This window comes from Scomber scombrus, chromosome 16, assembly GCF_963691925.1.
Source record: "Scomber scombrus chromosome 16, fScoSco1.1, whole genome shotgun sequence".
Classification (NCBI taxonomy): Eukaryota; Metazoa; Chordata; class Actinopteri; order Scombriformes; family Scombridae; genus Scomber; species Scomber scombrus.
In genome coordinates this window covers 15,186,743-15,208,990 of record NC_084985.1, presented here as the reverse complement: position 1 = coordinate 15,208,990, position 22,248 = coordinate 15,186,743, and the positions used below count along the sequence as shown (strand labels likewise).

The following is a 22,248-nucleotide window of genomic DNA, read 5'->3' as shown; positions in this document are numbered from 1 at the left end:
GTAATATGAATGATAACATGTGAAACCATTTATTCTAATTAAATATTTGTTCAGTCATACAAAAATCTGTCAAGAAAGCGAATATATTACTATTATATTACTATCAGGATAAACAAAACACTGTGTATTCCTGTGAACATCATTTTAGTATCTTAAAACTGAAAAGACACATTTTTTTATAATGAGACTACCCCATCTCTTCTCACCTGAGCTTAAATCCAGCCCCATATGTGTCTCAAATGCATTTATGAAGGGTGGTAGTGGTGATGGTGATGATGATGGTGCTCATGGTGGTGATGGTGCTCGTGTCTCTTGGCCACAGGGGCTGGGGCTCCACAGGAGGGCTGAAGGTTAAATATCTCTCTGTCTTTAAAGGGCAAGGCGGCATCCTGTAATCTGGAGCGAAGCCTCCTGCTGTGGGAACGCTGCAGGTGACTATGAGCTGGAGGCTGACACAATGAAGCAGAATGTTGTCCATGTAACCTGCAGGACTTTCCCTCTACACCATTCCTGCCTTTCAGGGAATGAAGGGCAGAGAGGCCTCTGGGAGACCCGGGGGAGATGCAGTTCTCCCTAACCACCACACGGTGGTGCTGGAGAGCTGAATGAGTGTCATGTCTGGGCTCCTGAGAGAGCGATTCTGGAAAAGGAGGCAAAATTATTACTTTCATTCATTTTCTTTAATGCTTATCCTCTAGACTAGAGGGTTGCTGGGTAGCTGCAGCCAATCTCAGCTGACATTGGGCAAACATGGGGTACAACCTGGTCAGGTTGCCAGTCAATCACAGGGCTAACATACAGTATAGAGACAGACAACCATTCACACTCACATTCACACATACAGGGAATTTAAAGTCACCAGTTAACCTAACCACCAGATAATTATATACTTCTAGATGAAAAACTAAATATCGACAGGAAAGGAGGAGATAACATACCTGTATTGTCAAACTTGGAGGTATAGTTTTCAATGCCAGCGAGATCCAGATAGTGGTTTCTGCGCTCTATGTTTTCATCCACACAATAGACTCTCCTTACTGGACTTCCTTTCTCCTGAGATGCACTCTGCTCCTTCTCTGCTCCTGTTTTCAACAAGAGATGGACATAACCATCACAACCGTGGCAGTAATTTGTTGTTAAGTTCTGTCCCACTGTTCAGACCTCTTCAATGTTTGTTCCACAAATTATGTCTATGGTTCCTGGAGTCACACCTGTCTTGTGTGGACCTGCTGATGGAGTTACAACTAGCTTGATCCTCAGTGCTGTGGTGCCACCATAAGGCTGCTTCACTGATGCCTCCAGAGCCTCATACATGGAGTGTATCAGACCAGACATGTCCTGCAGAACAGACACATACACGCCGTCTGCAAGATTAGACACTTAAAAGAGTAGTGACCTAAAACAATATGCATGAAAAAAAGTACCTCTTTGGTGACTTTGCCATTGTTGTCAAAGTTGTACAGCGTGAAAACCCACTCCTCCCTGGAGTCGTCCTCAAGCACCATGTTACACTCTGTGTCCTGTAAAGGAAATACTTAAAGCTACAGTTATAAATATTTAACACACAGAACAATATGTAGAATGACATTCTTACAATCATTTATGTATTGTATGAATGACTCTTAGGGCCATCAAAACTGGTAATAAAAAACTTTATTAGTATCAGATTTTGAGTGCAACAAACATAACTCATAACACAAGTTAATCAGTACTTGACCATAGACAGTATGGGTCTGACAGAAAAATCCCAACCATCTGGTTCGCCAAATTGTTCAGAAATCAAAAAAACTGATTGATGTTTGTTCCAGAGTCTATTTGTCTATTTTTTATACTCACACCAACATGGTTGTTTCTCCTTGTCTGTTTATTGACTGGGTAGTGGATGATGTTGTCCCGATCAGATCCCTTCTCTGTTGGCAGAACCACTAAACACACAGAGTTGGATCATGAACATCTTTATTTAATGGACTCACAGTTTGAGAGTAACTAAAATCATTATGATGCTAACATGCCACATGTTTGTAATAAATGTATTCATGGCGATTGGCTCTGTTTTCAATGAATGTCTGGCAGCAGAGGGAAACGGAGTGCTAACTGAAAGCTGCATATCCAAAGGGTGAAGCTTTCCCACACAAATATGAAACAGATGTGGATCCTTTCACTATTTCCTGACGTGTTAAATCACTACTCTATTGCTTCTGCTGATGCATCAGAATCAACACAATGACTGTTGTATGTAGTATTTGTCAGTTTTTAAGTCTCTACTCACCCTCAAGGTGGCAGTTATGACCAGGCTTTGCATCTTCTCTCAATTCTCTGCACAAGTCCTGAGGAAACTGTAAATTACAAGAGGAGAATGCAAGAGGAAGCAATTAAGTGATTTTCATGTCCCGTGAGTGCAGTCATGGATCTGCAGATGTGAGCAATACTGAGCCATCATTGAACATCTGTGGTTTCGTGTTAGTTTTTCTCGAAAACACCAAAACTACTTCAACTACAATCAACAAAGTCATTACTGACTCCAGGCATCCTGATCAATAAATGAAGCAGTGAAGTAAATCTTTCATTATTGAATCACACAGAAAAAAGTATAAATGGGGCAACAAAACATCATCTCGTTGACATCTTGACCTTTCCTGTCCACGTCAACTTCAATTTGACTATTAAATATTAAATCATAAAGCCATGTTTATTTGAAATGTTCAATTTCAGTCGCTGGGATGCAGCATCTCAGGAAAAGCAAACAGAGCTTTTACTACCACCGTATATTCAGTGTTATCACTCAAATTCGCTCTCCTATCAACATCAGATGCAGACAATTGTCAAATTATTAAGTGAACTATAAAACCTAAAACCTCTAGAAAACAATACTGTAATATTATAAATCAAAACCTCTTTGATTAAAAAACCCACATCTCACTACTTCATCTACTCCATTTCTAATCTCTCAACAAATCCATCCATCACTAACGTCACACTAATGTTGCTGCAGATGAAGATAAGGAACAAACGGGATGATAAGTGGAGTGCATACCCGCACACCCACATACACAAAACACAAACCATAACCAATCTCTCACTACGCCCTCTTTTATCTCCCCGCCACGCTCTGTCTGCTGTGAAGCTTTGGTGCCGGGTAAGATTTCCAAGGAAGGAGTACGAGAGGTGGGAGAGGGAGGATGCAGGTAGGAGAAAGTGAATCATCTACTCATTTATTCTGGGATTACAAAGTGTCCAGAACTGGCAGGACAGTGGCTGCCTTTGACTCAGCGAGATGGTCTAACAGGATTTCTGATAACTTGATACCCGGATAGGAAACTTCACTGAAATGCAGAGAGATGATGATGATTTTTTTGGAAACATCTCTTTACAGGGCTGTTATCCAGAAAGATGTAGTACCATATATTTTCTTTTGCTCTCCACTTGTTTGTTTTGCTTATAAGAAACAGATCAGCAGAGACCTTGTATTTTTTGAGTTTGCAAAACCCTCTGGGTAAATGTTAAAAATAGATAATTTAGTGTCAAGAAGCACCTTTTTGTGTGTTTTATCAGTGATCTGACAGCTCAGATGTAACTCATTGCATCTCAACTCTAATATCAACAAGTGGCAGTGACTTTAGTTTTTATGCGCAGACATCATAACCATGGAGTCTGTGTAACCCCAACAGCTGTCAGAAAACAATGAGACGTTGCCATTTACACACAGTTTACAGCAGTAGTGTTGTGATAACAGTCTGGAAAGTCTAATGGCAGGAAGTACTCTGCAGTTAGATTAAACTGTCTAATAGCATGTGTCTGCTGAGGGCTCCAGTTCACTGTAAAATGTACATTAAATTACCTGCAACAACATTGAAAACCTTTACCAATGAATGCATAAAATTAATATTAATTATATTTTAACACACTAACAAGAAAACTTATAGACAGGTTTTAAAATAAATGAGGAATATAACCGAACAAATCAGGTTCCCTATTTTATGACTGGCTTGAAGGGAGGTTTGTGCCCCCAAAATCACACATTTTCTCCTCTCAAAAGCCAGTCTTTGTAAGACTTTAGACATGTGGACACTCAAGACAGAAACACAATAAAACACTAATGTTGAGAACTGGACTGAAGGGTGGATTCCCTGCCCAAACTAAATAATACACCTCTCTTTGTGCTTATAGGAGTCAAATGAACCACTCCCAGTCGTTAGTTATGTCAGACAATATGGGGTGGACACATGAAGAGATCACAAACCTCTGCTCATGATGTTTGCTTGAGAATGTTAAAATATTTACATAGTTTATGAGAAACTCATACACACAAGCTTAATCCAGAGTTCAGAGCAAAGCAAACAGGTCTGTGTTTCTTTAGAAAGCGATGTTATCGTCACCTGAGTGTGACTCACTGGTGACAGGTAAGTATGTAAACATGCAGTTAGCGGTCTGTGTGTGTCTTCAGTTTTAACCCGCAGCGTCTTAAACAATGTGCGATAATGTTTATAACTATCCCTTCTTTACCTGTGTTGCTATAAAAGTCTTGTCATGTCAGCAATCATCTTAAAGGACTATTTCTTTTAATATTCTCTAAGGGAGGAAAGTAAAAATGTAAAGTAAAAGGCAAGATTTAATACCTTGGACTTTGTCTAACACCAAAAGCTGTCAGAAAACAATATAAAATGTGTCACACAATTAGACTTTACCATTTACACACAGTTCACAGCAGTGAAGTCATTATTTCAGCCGGGAAAATCTAATTGCAGGAAGTTCTCCACTCTGCAATTAATGAGTACAGAAACTCCACCACAACCCTTTTAAACTAGCTGGCAGAGTCAACGCCTTTTCTCCATTATACAAATATGTCCTTGCGTTCTAACACTTAATAAACCTCAAAGCAACCACACCTGTGGTAAGGCACACTACATCTCATGGCTTCAGTAGCTCTGCCCAGAGATGTTCAAGACATCAAACAAACTGTGGAAAAGTGAAACTGGCATGTTGACTGTTTATCACATTGTTATTAGGATGGGTGGATAAGTGAATTTACCGTTCCTTGAATGTACATAAAACTTCAGTAATTTACTTTCACCATAAAATCTAGTTACACAGATTTAATCAGTGTGTTTACACTTATTAGGCGGATGTGTGACGGTCACCAGTTCTCACAGATAATCTCTTTGGATTATAAACTCAAGCCCAAACGTGACTGCTTCATTAAAGCCAATGGTCTACATGTGATGCCGTTTACGCAACCAAACACCCCTCCCCACGCCACAGTCTGTCTGGCTGTCTGTTGCTGGAGAAGGAAAGCAGTACCAGATGTGGAATTTTTTTTTCAGTGCAGCATAAAGACCTCGCTGTTTGGAGGGGGGGTGGCTGGGTTGCACTTCACAGACTTGGAAGTCTCTTTATAGAGATGGAGGAGGAAGGGTGGAAGAATAAATACACGACTGTACCTCCAAACACCTTTTATGTCTCTTGGATGTGATGTGAGCAAACACTGTTTGTCCCAAAACTAGCTTCACTGAGATGAATCTGGTGGCTCTACAAAAAGTCAGTATGGGCAGCCAGCTCATGTGTCTGTTTTGTTTTTTGTTTTTTAAACCTCATTTCTGTAGTTTGGGAACAGACCTCCACGATGTTAAAGTCTCATGCACTAATGGTGATGGTGAAATCTGCCCTTAAATACTTGTGTGTTGTTATATATCTCTAGATCTACAGAGTGTACAGTCAACATCAATACTTAATATCCTGTGGCTGTCATCATCATCATCATATGATTATCAACATCATTTTTCAACCCTGTAACCAACATAATCATCCTGACATATTTTTTGTGCAACAGGGAAAGTAGAAAGTATGAAAGACAGGGCTCAGTTTAACCTGTGTTTATATGCGTGTTAGTCCATTATGGAGCAAACCACAAAATCACAGGGCAGGACTTCACTTTGTTATTTTTTTATGGAAATTTGGAAATTTTAATAACCTAAGAAGGAGTTTAGGTTCTACAATTACACAAACATATTACACATGGTGTCTTTTTAAAGCTGATTCTAGTATATTTTAGACCCTTTTTTAATTTGCAAAAGAAATATATGCATTATGAAACAAAGTACAAGAAAACATATAAACCATAATATGAGTAGATAAATAACCTCCAGAGCTAAGGAGACTGACTCAAACTGACATAAACAGGAATAAATGATAACAAATAAATAAAAATCTACCTCTGTGAGTTTAGTTTTATGAGTGCGGATGAGCTCCAGCTCCCTCTGACAGGTCAACACACTGGACGCCAAACTCCCACCTGTAGAGCAGAATAATAAACAGGTAAACACACACTTACAAAGACATATTTTGTTTATAGTGTCTCATGTTGACTGTCTTACCTTCAGGTCTCTGTCTGCGTTTCGAAGCTTTCGATATAAGGAGAGAAAAGTTAATATAAAGTGAATATAATGCTACTCATAAACTCTTCCATATGTAGTCCAATAAAACGTCTCACCAAGTTTAGACTGGAATTTGCCCATAGCTCATTCCTGCCGGCTCATTTAACAGAGAAACGTTAGTAATGTCCAACACATGACGAAGAAAAATACGTTTGATTTTGGTTAATTATCCATTTCCCTGCGGCAGCACCGGGTGAACAAACGAGATGAAGCTCCACAGTTTGACGGACCGGGATGTTTGTCCGAGAGTATACTCGCAGCGCGCGCTAGAGGGTTCACTGTAGCGCGCTTCCTTCTCCGGTTTAACTCGACTACTCTTCATAAAACATACAGTACATACAAGATAGGCTACAGTACATACTCTAGACTGTATTATGTTTTTTAAACTGGCAATATAATAATTAAATATGAATATTATATTATTATGATTATATTAATATTATCACTATGCCAGTACAGAGGTCTGCAAGCCTAGTTCTTTAAAAAAAAAAAAAAGAAGTTAATTATTGATCTTCATGGAGGCACATTTCCACCAATGTGATGGGGAAAAAAGATTATGTAAGTCAATATAATGGTAAACTATCTCAAAATAATGACTTATCTTATGACTTATAAATATCTCATTATTTTGAGATATTAAGTCATTACTTAAAGATAGTTTCTCATTATATTAACTTACAGGATGGTTTCCCCCCATCACATTGGCAGAAATGGGCTTCAATAGATCTTTTATTAGGGATACAAAAAAGGGAACAGAAGTATTTACACTTTTTTGGTTTGTTTGTTATGACAGATATATCCCCAGGGGCCTCAAAGTAGGGCCCCAACAACAAGGACACCAAAACATTGTCTCTGTTTGGAAAATAACACTAGTAATTATAGAATGTATGAATATTTCAAATGTATAAAATATACAAATAACTGTGAATAAGTAGATAAGAAGTGAAAATGCAAACGAATAACATTAAGAATACAAGATTAGACAGAAATTATATAAAATGAAAAAGTGGGCAAATGGGAGTGGGGTGCAATAGACCAGGGGCAAAGTTTGCAGAGTTAATCTATGAATGAGTCCCATTTATGAAAACATTTAGCAGAGCTTCCTTTCACTTACAATCTTTTCTAATTTAAGAAAAATCCCTGAGTCACAGAAAGAGAAAATTCATTAAATTAAAAGCGATAAAACTGTAAAATGACCTACAAAGAAAGAAAGTCATATTGGATTGATCTATTATCAACAAAGCAACATCAGACAAGACCGGACATAAAACGGATAATTGAAAAGAGCTATTTTGTTTATTACTAAATACAAAAGTAATATTCCAACGCAACAGTCGTGTCAACAGCATAATTTTGCCTCATTTGAACCGTAGTTACACTTGTTTTCCTTTGTACCAAATTACAAATTTCCATCTGAAATAATAGCCGTTCTCAACAGCCAATTTTGGTTTCATTATATTACATTAATATACAAATGTCTGTTTAAACAGACTAAGTCCATATCACAACACTGTTAACTTCCACCACTGGAAGACTCTTTGACTGTGTGAGCTGGTGTGGGTCCTATGTGGGTCCAGATGTAGCCTTTTTCTGGTCTGATGGGAATGGTGGGGAACGGCGAGCTCCGTGACTTGAAATATTCAGAGGGGGCGTGACACACAAACTCCAGGTACTCCATCTTTCTGGGCAGATCCTCCTCTGGACCTAAAACAAAACAAAACAAAACAAAACAAAACAAAACAAAACAAAACAAAACAAAACAAAACAGTTCTTAAAACTTGTTGAGTAATGGTGCAAAAATATATAGTAATTTATAATAATAATCTTATAATAAATATAATATATATATATATATATATATATATATATATATATATATATAATAAAAATATAAAAATCTCCTTTCTTATTGCGTACCAACGATATATGTCCCAGGATCAAACAGGTCCTTTGGACTGGCCTGGGTGGGGATGAGCCAGGTCAGTGCGGCGCTCTTTTCACAGTACTGGTCCTGTACGAAGCCTCGAATCTGAGCGTAGTATGGCTTACCGTCATCTTCATCTGTTACCTTGATCACATCTCCTGTCTGGTAGTAAACACCCTGTGGGTATCAATATAAACACTGAAGATGAGTCTTCTCTCACAGGCGTCAGAGAAGGAAAGTTTAGTAGTATCCTGTTGTCATTAAAGCTGTGATTTGAGAAATGCTGAAAACAGATCAGGAAAATTGCTCAAATGAAAAAGGTGTAGATGACATTACGATTATTTCTGCTATTGTTCAGAATACTGAGATTATTTCACCATACCTTATAAAACAGAGATTCTGAAGTGATGATTGTTGCTACAGATTCTGGTGCTTTGATTGGCTGAGGAGGGAAAAAATAAATCACACACGGGATTAAATGTATACAACATTATGCAGAGAAAAGAGAGAAATATATTACTCTGCTGATCTCTAACTTACATTCTTGAGTTTGAAAATGTGTCGTCTCCCCTTTCCTTTTGTTGACACCTTCTTCTCAGATGCAGGAGCTTTGTATTTGGTGCTTCTGAGACGTGCAGACCGTCTGTGGATCTCCTGCTTGGACTAAAATAAAAAACAACACATTTAAGCATTCAGCTGCATTTAAGCAGGCTTTGCCCAACTGCATCCGTTAAAAGAAACAAAACATCAAGCAGCAGATCACTCATGAATACATGACAGTTTTATATAAATGTTCCCAGTCATGACCCATTTTGAGATTTGACATGTTGATGCCCCAAACAGAGGAAGGAGGAACCAATATGTGTAAGTGAGGATTTACAAAGGACACCTTACAAATCCCAGCAGACACACCTTGTGTTATTGAGCCAGAAACCCTGAGAGGTAGCACCAGGACCATGAGCACTTGAGAAGAACTCCTATTTAAGCTAATAGGCATTAAAATGATCAAAACTTCACATATTTAAGTTCTTTGTAACATGGCTTCTTTTATTTTTCTCAATAATAAATCATCATAAGAGGCCTGATTGCTGTAGATGCTGCTTTTGACCAAGAAATAAGACAATAACTTAAATGTGAAAAGATCATACTGTAGATAGACATACAGACTGTGGTGCTGCTAAAATGAAAACATTTGAACTGAAGTTAATGAGGCGTGGAAATGCCTCATTAACTTCAGTTTATTGTTCTGCTGTAATCGCCACATTACAGTCTCAATTTCACCCACTGAGCTGTGTACAATAAATCAGTATTTAGATTGTATGGGGGGCAGTGTGTGGACCCTCTTAAACTCATGGTAAAGGCAGTATCTGACCTGCTTGCCCCCGCCATTGCTGGGCTGGGTATTGGAGGACATGGAGGGTCCTGATGCTCCACCGCTGCTGCTCTTCCCTGTGCAGTTGTTGCAGAGGATTTCTCCCAGGTTTCCTTTCTTCCACATCGATGAAGAATTCGTCTTACAGACAGCGCAGCTCGGTTTCAGCCCCAGCGGCATCGTGAGTCCAGTAGCCAGAAGACGCAGTCGGGGTTCAGGTTTTTTAACAATGAGATGCAGTCTGGTTTGGTTGCTCCTGCTTACTGTTTATCATTAATATCACGCTGATGTGACTCCAGAAAACGACACCAACAGAGACAGAGGTGTGTCCTTTCTCCTTCTTTACACAACTGTCTATGACATTAGACTACTTACAGGAATGACGCCACCGTTAACTTACAAGCTCAAATGTTTATCTGTGAAACCAAATAGTCGCCATTTCTAAGCGCCGCTGTTTCCTCTTCTTTTTCGGGTTTACTGGCGGACTACAAACCAACGTTAAAGGTGCTTGCTGCCACCTACTGTATCGGAGTGTCTAACGTCAGGACTTTAAACAATGAAAACTAATAAACCAACCAAACAATAAACAAACAAATCAATCAACTAAACAAACAAACCAATAAACTAAAAAACAAACCAATATACTAAACAAACACACCAATCAACTAAACAAGCAACTAAACAAACAAACCAAACAACCAAGCAACTGAACAAAAAAAATGCAAATAAACCAACCAACCAACCAACCAACCAACCAACTAAACATACAAACCAACCAACCAAGCAACTAAACAAACAAACATGCAAACAAACCAAGCAAGCAAGCAACTAAACATACAAACAAACGAAGCAACTAAACAAAAACACAACTAACTAACCAACCAACCAACTAAACATACAAACCAACCAAGCAAGCAACTAAACAAACAAACAAACATGCAATCAAACCAAGCAAGCAACTAAACAAAAACACAACTAACCAAGCAAGCAACTAAACAAACCAAACAAACAAATGAGAAAGACTTATTCTTCTTTGCTTTTTCTTTTTTTCCTTCCTTTTCTTCTTCTTCTTCTTCTTCTTCTTCTTCTTCTTCTTCTTCTTCTTCTTCTTCTTCTTCTTCTTCTTCTTCTTCTTCTTCTTCTTCTTCTTCTTCTTCTTCTTCTTCTTCTTCTTCTTGCAGTATAAAACATGTCTCACAGCATCAAGCAATAACCCATCTCAATGGGTCTCAATCACATCTATTTTTAATAGATTTATTTTTATTTTTACCTAAATATTATCAAATTTGTGTCAATTTAGGGGTTAACCCAGCCTGAGCCCCAACCATCAACTGTTAGTAACCTTAAAAGAATGTAGGCAGCAGGAGGCTATGATTTTTTTAATAGTTATTAGCTACCTGTTAAACATGGCCTACTAAATTGTTTTGTGTATAATTTTAAATTTAATCTTCATGAGACCCTCAGTCACCTGTTTGCAATTATGTTAAACTAGGAGTTAAGGAGGGGAAAAGTTGCTAACAATAAATGCTGTTAAACCAAATTATTGCAAATTACACAGCCGTATAATGAATTCCTCTCTGAATTCAGGCTGCCAGTTACACTAAAAGAATTTGCAGTGGTTTCTGATGCTTTTCAAGGGCTGTGCTGCAGCTCCTTAGAGGTTCAATGATCAAGGTTTCAATGACTGATCTATACAATGGTGGTATATTCATTGGAGAAACTGACATGACCAAAACTAAATGCTCATATAAATACATCAGGAACTAAATACAAACTGTACTCTTCTCAAGAAGATCATATTGGGCTTCGCTTTATGGAGAAATCAATTGGCAGAAAATTTGGCTGGGGACAAATTCCATCTTAGTAATAAAGTTAAATAGGTTTCCTTTAAAATTTTGCATCAAATAAACCCATCAAAAATGACAGTAGAGAGATTTTGAATTAGTATTACGTTGCTGTATGTACAGCAGAATATTTTGGGTGGATTTTCAGCATTATGTCAGACGGAAAACTGAGCAAAACAATTCAATTTCAGGATAATGACATTTTATATGTTTTGAAGGTAATGAGAAGGGAAAATATATTATTTTCTATACAGTTCACTTTATTATTTGGAAAAATCCACATTCACAAGGACTCCAAGCCCAATTTTGGACATTTTTATCAAGAACTATATGGCACCACAGAGGCTTTAAGAATAAGAAGACAGTTTAAGTTAATTGTGTTTTTGATCAATTTCTTATGGATAAATGACACATTATTTTGATTTTTTTCTTATCATTTTGTTTGCTTGTTTGTAACTTTGTATCTTCTCATAGAAAACTGCCTTAAATTCTTCTGAAACTTAAACAAAGCACACAAAACAGTTGCAGGTTGTTAAAAGACTGAATATATTGTACAATATGGAGATTATAGGAATCTTCCAGCATCTCAAAGATGGAACACAGTGGTATAGTTTTTTTTTTTTTTTTTTTTTTTAAATAATAAACTAGTCAAAAGAAGATCTCATCCATCCATCACATCATCTGATGAGTTAAACCTATAGAAATCTTTATACTTAATAATGACACATCACAAGTCTCTGAACCCTCTTCAAATATACAAAGGCCACAGTATTCACACACATGCATGTGATATACCAATCAACAAAGAACCACTGTTTCTTTGAAGGCATATGCTGACCACAATACACATTAATGCCGGCCTACATTTACAGTAACCAAGCATAGGCTATATGAAGGTACATCAAATTAAATGAATATAAAACAAAGTAATGATTAATTTGTGATTAAACTGTTAATAAAGGATAAACTATAAGAATGCAAATGAGTTTTTCTCTGACAATACTGGTGTGGACAGTATAGTGTTCATACTGTTAATGTACATGGACCTCCACTCCAGCAGGTGGCGGTGAAACAACCTTTTTTCTTAAACTGGAGATGAGGAAAGAAGAAAAGCGTCACAGTTCAAAACAATACTTGAAGTTCCGACTGTCTGGCGCCGTGTGTCTCCTCATGAAGATGTCTCAAAATAATCCCGAAAAAGATGACCAAACTAACAAAAAAACCATCTCGCTCCCTATTTCCAGAGTCAGGCTGATCATGAAAAGCTCCCCTGACGTTTCCAGCATCAACCAGGACGCGATTTTCCTCACGACCAAGGCCACAGTGAGCTCACATTGATGCAAATTTATCAACTCATTCATCTGCTGCTAACAGGGATTAGCACCGTGCTAGTTTGGCGGCTCTTTTTAGTTTGTTTCTGAGGTAGCTGCTGACTGCAAACCTGTTTTTCAGCTGACTTGTTGTTGTTGTTATTGTCTTTGAAGGAGCTGTTTGTGCAGCATCTGGCTCTGTCCTCATTCAACAGCGGCTCCGGAAAGGAAACCAACAGTCTGTCATACAGTGACCTGGCTAACACCGCAGAGGAGAACGACACTTTCCACTTTCTCACAGGTGAGACCCCCGTGTAGTCTGACAGACCCCCACAGACATCAGCTTAAACATGTACAGTTGGTCATTAATGGTCCAAAAATTACCCTGAACCTTGCAAGACGCATGAAAATGTATTGTTCTTGGTTATAGTGTGTAATCATTTGATGGTTTATACTAGGATGAATTAAGCTAAAACTAATGCAGTCTAATATAGGGCTGTAATGGTAAATCGATTATTCAATTGACAGGTATTAATTGCCAACTATTTTGATAGTTGATTAATTGTTTTGAGTCCAAATCGATGGATCTGATTCCAGCTTCTCAAATCTGAATATTTTCAGGCTTCTTTTGTCCTTTATAACCATAAATTAATAATGTTTTGGGCTGTGGACTGTTGGTTGGAACAAAACTAGACATTTGAGGTTGTATTGCTGCTTTTGGAAACCATTTTACCATTTTCTGACATTTTATAGACCCAACGATTAATTCAGAAAAGATCGTCAGATTAATCGAAAGTAAAAACAATCGTAAATTGCAGGCCTAGTCTAACAGTGCCTGCAATAAGTACTAATGATATGGTAATTTTGGAAGCTGCAGTTTCAAATCCTGAATTTAGGATTCATTGTGGTGCTGATGTATTTGACAGCAGTAGTTTTAGTCAGGTCAGGTGTACCAAAAACTGGGTTTAATTCTACCTCAATGAAATCAAAGAAATACGATACATAAAGGCTACGTCAACCTTCTCAACAGGGCCTCAACTAACGATTATTATCACCATAATTAATATGCAAATTCTTTTCTCCTTTAATTGATTTGTTTTTGGGCTATAAAATGGTGAAACATGTCAATCACTGGTTCCCAAAGCCCAAGTTGCAACATTGAAATGTCTTATTATGTCCCGACCAACAGTTAACCAAATATATTTATTTTACTGTCATAGAGGACTAAAGAAACCAAAACATGTAAAAGCTGGCTCAAAATGATTAATTAGTGATCAAAATAGTTGGTGATAATTTTTCTTATGTTTGACTGAATGACCAGTCGTTGCAGCTCTATGCTAATTCATGTCAATCAGCCTGCAGGTTCGATAGGCTTATCAGTAAAAAAAAAAAGGATAATTTTAATGTATAAAACTGGAGGATGACATCATTAATTATGGTACATATGTATGTCTTCTGTCTCTATCTTTATTTATCTTGCTGCTCTGAATATTTGTTTTAAATCCAACCAGTTCTTTAGTGGAGGAAGGAACGTTAAACTTAGTTTCTGGTGTTTTACTTCGTTTCTGCTCTGTGTGATTAACAACCTTTGTGTGCCGGATTAGAATTAGAAAAGTTAGTTAAATGTTCAAGAATTAAATATGGGATTAAAAAAAAAATATATATATTCTGCACACAAACACAGGCTTGCGCCTCTTTAGTGTGGTTTTCAATAATGCTAAGTGAATGTCTTCAGCAATATTAATAATGTTTTAAATTAGTTTTTAAAATGAGTGTAGTTGTAGCTGTGTAGTCCGCTGAGAAATCAAAACACTGCTATCTCTTGCTGAGGGCTTCTGAAACTCAGAACAGTGTGACAAAAAAGATTTTAACTGTGTGATTTTCTCTTATTGACTCACAGATATCCTACCCAAAAAGATCTTGGCCCGAGATTACCTCAAGTCTTTGGAGCAAATGCAAGAAGAGGAGGCTGACTTTTAAAAAAACAAAACAAAAAGACAATGAATGCATTTCATGTCTCTGCAGCTCTACTTTGACAGGTGTTATGAAATGTGCTGTATCCGGCTGTTCATTGAGAGCAAAGTGATTCATGATTGAGTTGTAAGTAGATTGTCATAAATACTTGAATACTTGTTTGAACTAATCAATTCACGCTCAGTATAATACTTGTGAATATTTAAAGTGCATACAATATCTGACCACCTCACAAGGCATCTTCCTCATGTATTTACAAATTTGTTGTTTAGATTTGTTATTAAAATAAATTCATGCTGTCTGGTAATTATTCTGCAACACGAGCATCTTATTTTAGAGCTTTTATTGAGCATAAATGATTATTTATTCTATTCCTGGGTTCACAAGTGTTGTGCGGTTTTACTAGTGCTTGTAAATGTGACTGTGAAATCTCCACATGGAGCAGCTCTGCAAACTGGAAATATAAAACTAAATTTAACTGCTACATGTCTATCGAAACTCCCTGATAGTTTGAAGTTTATTTATCTATGCTGATTCAAGGTTACACATGTTACATGGGTAGCAGATCTCTTACATAGCATGCATGCATTTTTTAAAATGGTTGTATAATACATGAATACATAAATACATATCCAATAAGAGAAAAAAAGAAGAAGCAGCATATCTGTGACACATTGTCACTATTGGATGAGTTTGTGGAGTCGAAACTGAATGTTCAGCAGAGTCTTCTCTAGAGTAGAACACTGCGTCTCCAGGATGTTGGCTGTGTGCTGTCTGCCATCTATGGCGTCCCTTGTGTTGGCAAGCTGCTTCTTCATGCTGCATGGATGACAAACCACCAAAAATATCAGACACATACACACACCGCTTTTCATGAAATTGGTGACATGACGTACAGTGAAGTGTCTTACATCCAGTAGACAGGAAGGCATGTGTGTTACATGTTCATGCTGTACAACCATTTTACTGCCAGAGCCTCGTCTCAGACAAATGTTGGAAAACACTGAAATGACTCAGCTGGTTGTCTGGACAGTGTTTCCACTATGTCGTCTTTGGCATCTGAGCAGTGTTATGTTTGGGCCAGACAAGTAAGACTGATCCAGGTTTCCCGATTCCCTCACTAACATTAATTGAGGAGTAGTTGCACAGCTGGCGCCGGATCAGTATTTACTGGAAATGCAACTGCCAAACCAGTGATTTATCAGGGTGTCCATGGAGTCTTACAAAATACTGAAAGTTGATAAATCAATTTATCGAAAGCCCTTAAAAAGTATTAAAAAGGGTAAATGCCATTTTCCAAGGTATTAAATTTTATAGCTTGTTTTCAATATGTGAATTTGTCCAAAGAGGTTGTATGTTAACTGGTCCAGACCTTTGAATCAGCGCACTGCACCGAGTCGAGATGACTGATTCTGTTGGTCTGGTATCATGACATGAAACAGCGGTTTCTCAGTTGAAAAAGTGATCGATCTAATGAATGCGGTGGGGGGACTAAGGATTAGACAATCAGTGCCATGGCAGGGACTAATGTTATCAAGCTGTGTGCTGAACCCAATGAGGAGTAAAACTGGGCAGTGCTTATCAAATATGAATCAAGATTCTGTTACTGCATTGCCCATTTCTCACCTCAAATGTTTTCATAAACATATTTTAGTGTATTATTTAGTTGTAATTTAAGTAAGTCTTTGACCCTGCCATGTTGAAAATGTCATTCCCACACAAATTGGTTTGAGTGGAGGCAATGTCAGAATGAAAATGGAAACGGTGTGTAGTGAGTAGATAGTTCAGTCATAGATCAGGCAAGTTGTATGCCAAGTTTGCCTGAATTTAATCATTGCATGGACACGTACAACCGTTGACTGACCCACTGACTGACTACTGGTTGATTGTGTGTACAGGTCCCTTTAAAGGTTGTTAAACAACATAGTAAGGAAGTTTTCGTTCAAATGGTTGGAGGAGGCTAATGCCTGTTTCTGGGAAATACTGTTCTGTGTGACGGAAGGCGATCAGTGTAACCTCAATGGGGACCAGTCCCACATTCTGAGTGCAAGGCCAAAAAACTGCTATGGGACACAAAACACAGGTATCTGTCACACATTTCTGTGCAACACCACCATCCATACCCACCACCACTGAAGCTACTACAACTACAACCACACCACTTTCTAACATCACAGCTGACCTCCGAGTGATGACGGGTGCCACTCCAACAATGCTGCCTGCAGAGGTTCAGCACCACAAAAAAACACCAATCCCTCAACTTCAATGACAGGATCTCTGATATTTTTCAAGCTATGTTCCCAGATTTGGAAATGGCCAAGAAGTTTGCCTGTGGAAAAGACAAAATGGGGCACATTACAATTTGGTTTAGTCCCTTTTAAAAAACAGCTTGTTTGTGCTGAATTGTGTTGCATTGACAAGGAGTTATCACAAACTAAGATTGTTTAGTCAGCTATCTTACAATGAATATATTTATGGAACGGCATGAAATTAATCATGGGCTATGGCCCTACCTCTGCTAAGTTACAGGATGGTGTATTTTGTGCTGATACGGCAAACTGTTTCTTTGCTAGGTTTGACAAACATGACTTCACTGCTGAACGTGAAGTAGCTTGCTCCACCATCTCTCCATCAGCTCCTTGCCGGTGGAAAAAAAACAGGTTCGTAAGAGTTGCTCGGGTTAACACCAACTGAGCACTCGCTGTAGCACCAGCTCCCAGCAAGCTCTAGCTCCAGCTCAGTGGAAAAGGGGTATAAGGGGGTCTGATGGTAATCGTAGCCCCCCAATAACAGTTACATCTGATGAAGTCTGCTCAGAGCTGAGGAGGCTCAGAACAAATAAGGCTCCTGGTGCAGATGGGGTCTCGCCACAAGCCCTGAAAGTATGTGCAGAACAATTCTATGATGTTTTACAGTTTATTTTTTCTCTCTCTCTCTCACTCAGTCCAAGATCCCGGTGAGTTGGAAAACCTCATGTATTGTGCCAGTGCCTAAAAAAGCAAATGCTTGTGATCTTAAAGAGTCAGCTGGTGCATCAGCGAGAATCTTATTTTTCGATTTTCCAATGCATTTAATACAATTCAGCCACATACTTTTATTAAGAAACTGCTGGATAGGAATATAAATAACAACACTATTGCATGGGTCATGGACTACCTCACATCCAGACACCAGTTTGTGAAAATTGGTGACGAGGTATCTAAAACAATTCTAACCAATACAGGATCACCACAGGGTACAGTGTTGTCACCCTTTTTATTCACTTTGAATACCTCCAACTGGAGGTCAAGTTTGGTCTCTGACTGCCACCTACAGAAATGTTCTGATGACTCTGCACTTGTTGGTTGCATCACTGGAGACAACTACTTATCCTATTTAAAGGAAATTGACAGCTTTGTCAAGTGGTGTGATGAAAACCACTTAATTTTAAATCTAAGTAAGACAAAATAACTTGTCATTGATTTTAGAAAGAAAAAGATACCGGTGACTCCTTTACTTATCAATGATGTGGCTATTGAGGTGGTCCCCTACTACAGGTACCTTGGCGTCCTTGTGGATAACAGGTTGGACTGGAAAGAGAACACCCCTGCCATTTTTATAAAGGCCCAGTCCAGACGTTTCTTCCTCAGGAAAGATCTGTCATTGGAGGTCTACAGGTTAGAGAAGCAGGCTTTTGATTGAAGGGTCTCTATGGGTGTGGAAAGTTAAGAGAACAACACTTGCCCTACCCTCATTAACACCACTGAGCCCTTAACTCCAACTACTCCAATGAAGCTCAGCAGGAAAGACTTGTTGCACTAGCAGCTTCCAAGTGTGAATGTTTGTAACTATGTGAGTGCTGTTCGGGTTTTCCTGCAAAAGAGAGCTTGACTTTGATGGAACCGTCCATGAAAAAATAAAAGAAAGAGAAACACAACAATATATTTGGTTGTGGCTCCAAAATGGCGGTCCTGCTGGGACGAGCCACGTCTACTAACCAACCAATAGGAATGCAACATGAAACAATGCTTTGATCAGTGCAACATTGCTAAAAATTACTTACTCAAGTTGGCCTCTTTTCCCTAGCCACACCCAGCTCCACATTGATGTTGTACCCTAGTTTATTAGACCCATGTTGTACTGTACAGTGTGGTTTGCAGTAAACTTATAAGATTGCCAACATCTTACAGTCTGTAGGTGCCATAAAAGGTTCTCATACTTTAACATAGGTGACCTCACTGTACTGTAAATCCAATACATAATGATCCATGGATTTCGATTCTCACCTTGTGAATACGTCCTGCTCGTTCCCTTCTTTCCTCTTCTCCTCCAGTGAGACAAACACCTTCTCCATGGTCTGCACCGTTTCTACCACGCCCTGGTGGTCTGAGTGGATCCCTTGGACCTCCTCTTTGGCCTGGTGGTCATAGGAGATCCCTCCCTCTTCCACCCCGCTGGAGGTGGACACAGCCTGCAGGGCAGCCCTGTTCTGCAGAACAAGCAGGCGGGACCTGGCAAACTCCTCAGGCCCGGCTATGTTTTCCCAGCAGATCTCAGAGGACGGGGGTAACCAGAAGCGCTGTGTGCAGTTGACTGGTTTGTCTGGGGTCTCTGTTACGAATGGGCTGTCAGCAGGGAAGCTGTTCAGCAGGTGCAGAAAAGAGGATCCAGAGCCCCACTCCAAGTTCTCTAGGTCTGATTCCCCAGATATTTCTTCAGGGGGAAAACTAGGTGCTGGTCCTGCTGGCCCTGCACCCTCTGCTGGAAAGCAGACCCCTAACAGGAGGCAGCAGGACAGGCAGAGCCAAGCCCTGCTCACTGCCCCCTGGAGCATCTCCAAAGTGGCTGAAATGTGAGGTTATCAGACGTGTGATTAGACTTGCAGGAAAATAGCTAATACACACACACACACACACACACACACACACACACACACACACACACACACACACACACACACACACACACACACACACACACACACACACACACACACACACACACACACACACACACACACACACACACAGAGAATTTTAATGACTGGAAAGTCCATTTGTTGGCATCATGACAGACAATTCTTATCCACTAAACATTTTTTCCACTGACACAAAGCAAAACACATCTCCTCTCACTAAAAACACCACTAAAAACCCACCCCCTAAAACCTTCTGCTTTCTCCTCTGATGCTGGAAGTTATTTTAGTGGTAAAAACAAAACCTTTTTTAGCCAACCCTTAAAATGAAATAAGAACACTTGACATTTCTAGGCCGGTTATATTGTGTCTGTGGAGATTTGGAGATCTTAATACATTTTTAGTGAGACTTTTTACTAGCATGAAAGTGTGAAGAGAGCCAAAATGCGATTTATGTTCATTTTAACTTTAAAATCAAAGTATAAATAGTGTAACATTTAAAATATTGAACAACAAAAGACAAAGGACATGTAAGCCAATATATTCAAGATATGCCACCACAGATTTATTCATAAAATGCATCATGTGTCCTCGTTACTGGTGGCTTCACAGTGGTTTGCCACTATAAAACTTTTGGAAAGTAATGGAGCACTGCAACTGCTGATCACTGCAACAACTTCACTTATTACAAACATAATTTTCCTCATAAAAGCTACACTATTTTTTGCTTCTTTCGTGTGTTTGTAGTATCTCTTACCTTGCAAAGAAAGCCCGGCGAATGAGCAGTGTGTGAGTGCTGCTACGCTCCTCTGGTGCCTGAAGTCTTTGGAAAAACTGAGTCGTTGACTGCAGCCTGTTACATGCAATCTGATTCACTATTTACTGGCCTACTAACAGTAGAGCAGGAGCAAGGACTTTCCCTCAGAGTTAATGGAGGGAATATGTGGGAAATGAACAAATGGGGTACACTTGTAGTCTGGCTGAAAACATACTTTCCTTTGCTGGAAGAGAGAAGGTGTTGACAAGTCTATTCTGCTACCTTTGTCTACTTAAAATGTATTTCTTTCATTGTGAATTTAAGCTTCTATGCAGGATTATTCTTTAGTGTTTGTTCTTTTTGTATTCTGCAGCTTTTTTCTCCCCTGAAGTCAAGGCTCTGGAGATTGAATGGAAAGCTGGGGGAGTTGAAATGCACGTGGAATTTATGAGCCATTTTACAATGTCCTAAACAAGACCAGCTATAGGCTTGAATGTGGCCCAATTTTGAACTTACACATTTAAACCTTTGCCTCTTTACATCAAAAATGTACGTTCATAGTATGTGGTATTACTGTTTTAAGAACAGACACATAGGTTATAAATGTGCCAAAACCCTCCCTGAGCTGGACTTGTGACTAATTCACACCATCTGCATTTATTTAGTGAGTCTTTTAAATGGCCAGGGAATGAATTTATCTAACTGGAGGCTTGCACGCTGACATAAGCATTTAGGAATGGGAAACATATTTTGGCACAAACAATCAAGGGTGTCGTAACTTTAGTGGAGGGATGGACATGAGGCCCACAGCATCAATCTCCAAATGTGATGTGAATATGAGGTTCAATTGTAAAACATAAAGGTAACTCCTGCAAAATGGTGTCTCAAGTTACTGCAATTCTGTGCACAAAGATTCTTTAGGTTTGGTCTACAGCTGGTGGTGGCAGCCAGATGTTCTTTTCAACTCCTGCTAATGATCTTTAAACCATTTGGGAACATTTTCTGGTGAATGCATTTTGAGACAAGAAGTAGACAAAATTAGGGTTGACAATTTCATTCAGACGAAGCACAGTCATGATTCTGACTCGAATATATGAGCAAATTGAGTAGTAGGAAAAATAATCACATGAACATGTTCAGTCTAAGTATTTTGACAGTGACAAGTGTCTTTTTTGTGCGGCTGTTTGCTCAACTTTGCATTTGAAATGGAAGAAATTACTGTACCAAATGTCAGATGCGTTCACAATCACACTCAAACACTCAGGTTATATCAACTGCAGTACAGCAAAACATAAAGATAACAGCAGTTCACTGACAACCTGCATACACTCACAACACATACAAAATGTGGATTAACAGTGTACAAGAGATTATAGGAGATTACGTAGAATAGCCTAAATGTGTGTGATTTGATTAAAGAGATAGTTCAGAGATACAGTAGTTTTGGGGAATTTTTTTTTACTATTTTTCCCACATTCCCAGAGTCAGAAAATAATAAATGCCTTCAGACTGACTTTTTATGTATTTGGCGTACTCTGAAGTATGTCAAACAGCAATGGCAGGCTATCTTGGCTCAATTGTTGAGTGTCTATGGGATCAAAAACCAGAATCATGATCCCATAGGCATGCAGGATCTGAATGAGTAAACTAAAGGGGTGGGGCTTTGTCTGAGGGGAAGCCCACAGTCTCGGACTTTGAAAACTCCTGATCTATATCATAATGTTTCAATTATAAGTAATTAC

The 22,248-nt window shown here is 38.8% G+C and overlaps 5 protein-coding genes across 6 annotated transcripts in view; 2 read left to right on the top strand and 3 right to left on the bottom strand.

Annotated features, from left to right (window-relative positions):
• The window catches only part of LOC133995855 (antizyme inhibitor 1-like), a 547,935-nt gene that overhangs the window by 220,786 nt on the left and 304,901 nt on the right, over window positions 1-22,248 (top strand). The window lies entirely within an intron of this gene.
• LOC133995910 (protein naked cuticle homolog 1) lies at window positions 246-6,512 on the bottom strand. Its single transcript, XM_062435423.1, has 9 exons — window positions 6,488-6,512; window positions 6,349-6,398; window positions 6,210-6,290; window positions 2,270-2,327; window positions 1,837-1,925; window positions 1,425-1,520; window positions 1,227-1,338; window positions 939-1,082; window positions 246-640 (listed from the first exon to the last, which is right to left on the bottom strand). The coding sequence occupies exons 1-9, from the start codon at window positions 6,510-6,512 to the stop codon at window positions 246-248; spliced, it is 1,050 nt and encodes a 349-aa protein (XP_062291407.1).
• Window positions 7,706-10,192, bottom strand: gatad1 (GATA zinc finger domain containing 1). Of its 2 annotated transcripts, XM_062436150.1 has the most exons (5): window positions 9,728-10,192; window positions 8,896-9,018; window positions 8,738-8,797; window positions 8,349-8,532; window positions 7,706-8,135 (listed from the first exon to the last, which is right to left on the bottom strand). In XM_062436150.1, exons 1-5 carry the CDS (start codon window positions 9,905-9,907, stop codon window positions 7,945-7,947), a joined length of 738 nt encoding a protein of 245 aa, XP_062292134.1. In that variant the 5' UTR covers window positions 9,908-10,192; the 3' UTR covers window positions 7,706-7,944. The 2 variants fall into 2 exon arrangements, with proteins under 2 accessions (XP_062292134.1, XP_062292135.1); XM_062436151.1 differs by lacking the exon at window positions 8,738-8,797.
• Window positions 12,600-15,113, top strand: chrac1 (chromatin accessibility complex subunit 1). The gene is made up of 3 exons (XM_062436120.1): window positions 12,600-12,894; window positions 13,056-13,182; window positions 14,782-15,113. The coding sequence occupies exons 1-3, from the start codon at window positions 12,667-12,669 to the stop codon at window positions 14,859-14,861; spliced, it is 435 nt and encodes a 144-aa protein (XP_062292104.1). The 5' UTR covers window positions 12,600-12,666; the 3' UTR covers window positions 14,862-15,113.
• Window positions 15,184-20,773, bottom strand: si:ch211-57n23.1 (uncharacterized). The gene is made up of 3 exons (XM_062436119.1): window positions 20,507-20,773; window positions 19,121-19,679; window positions 15,184-15,674 (listed from the first exon to the last, which is right to left on the bottom strand). The coding sequence occupies exons 2-3, from the start codon at window positions 19,666-19,668 to the stop codon at window positions 15,536-15,538; spliced, it is 687 nt and encodes a 228-aa protein (XP_062292103.1). The 5' UTR covers window positions 19,669-19,679; window positions 20,507-20,773; the 3' UTR covers window positions 15,184-15,535.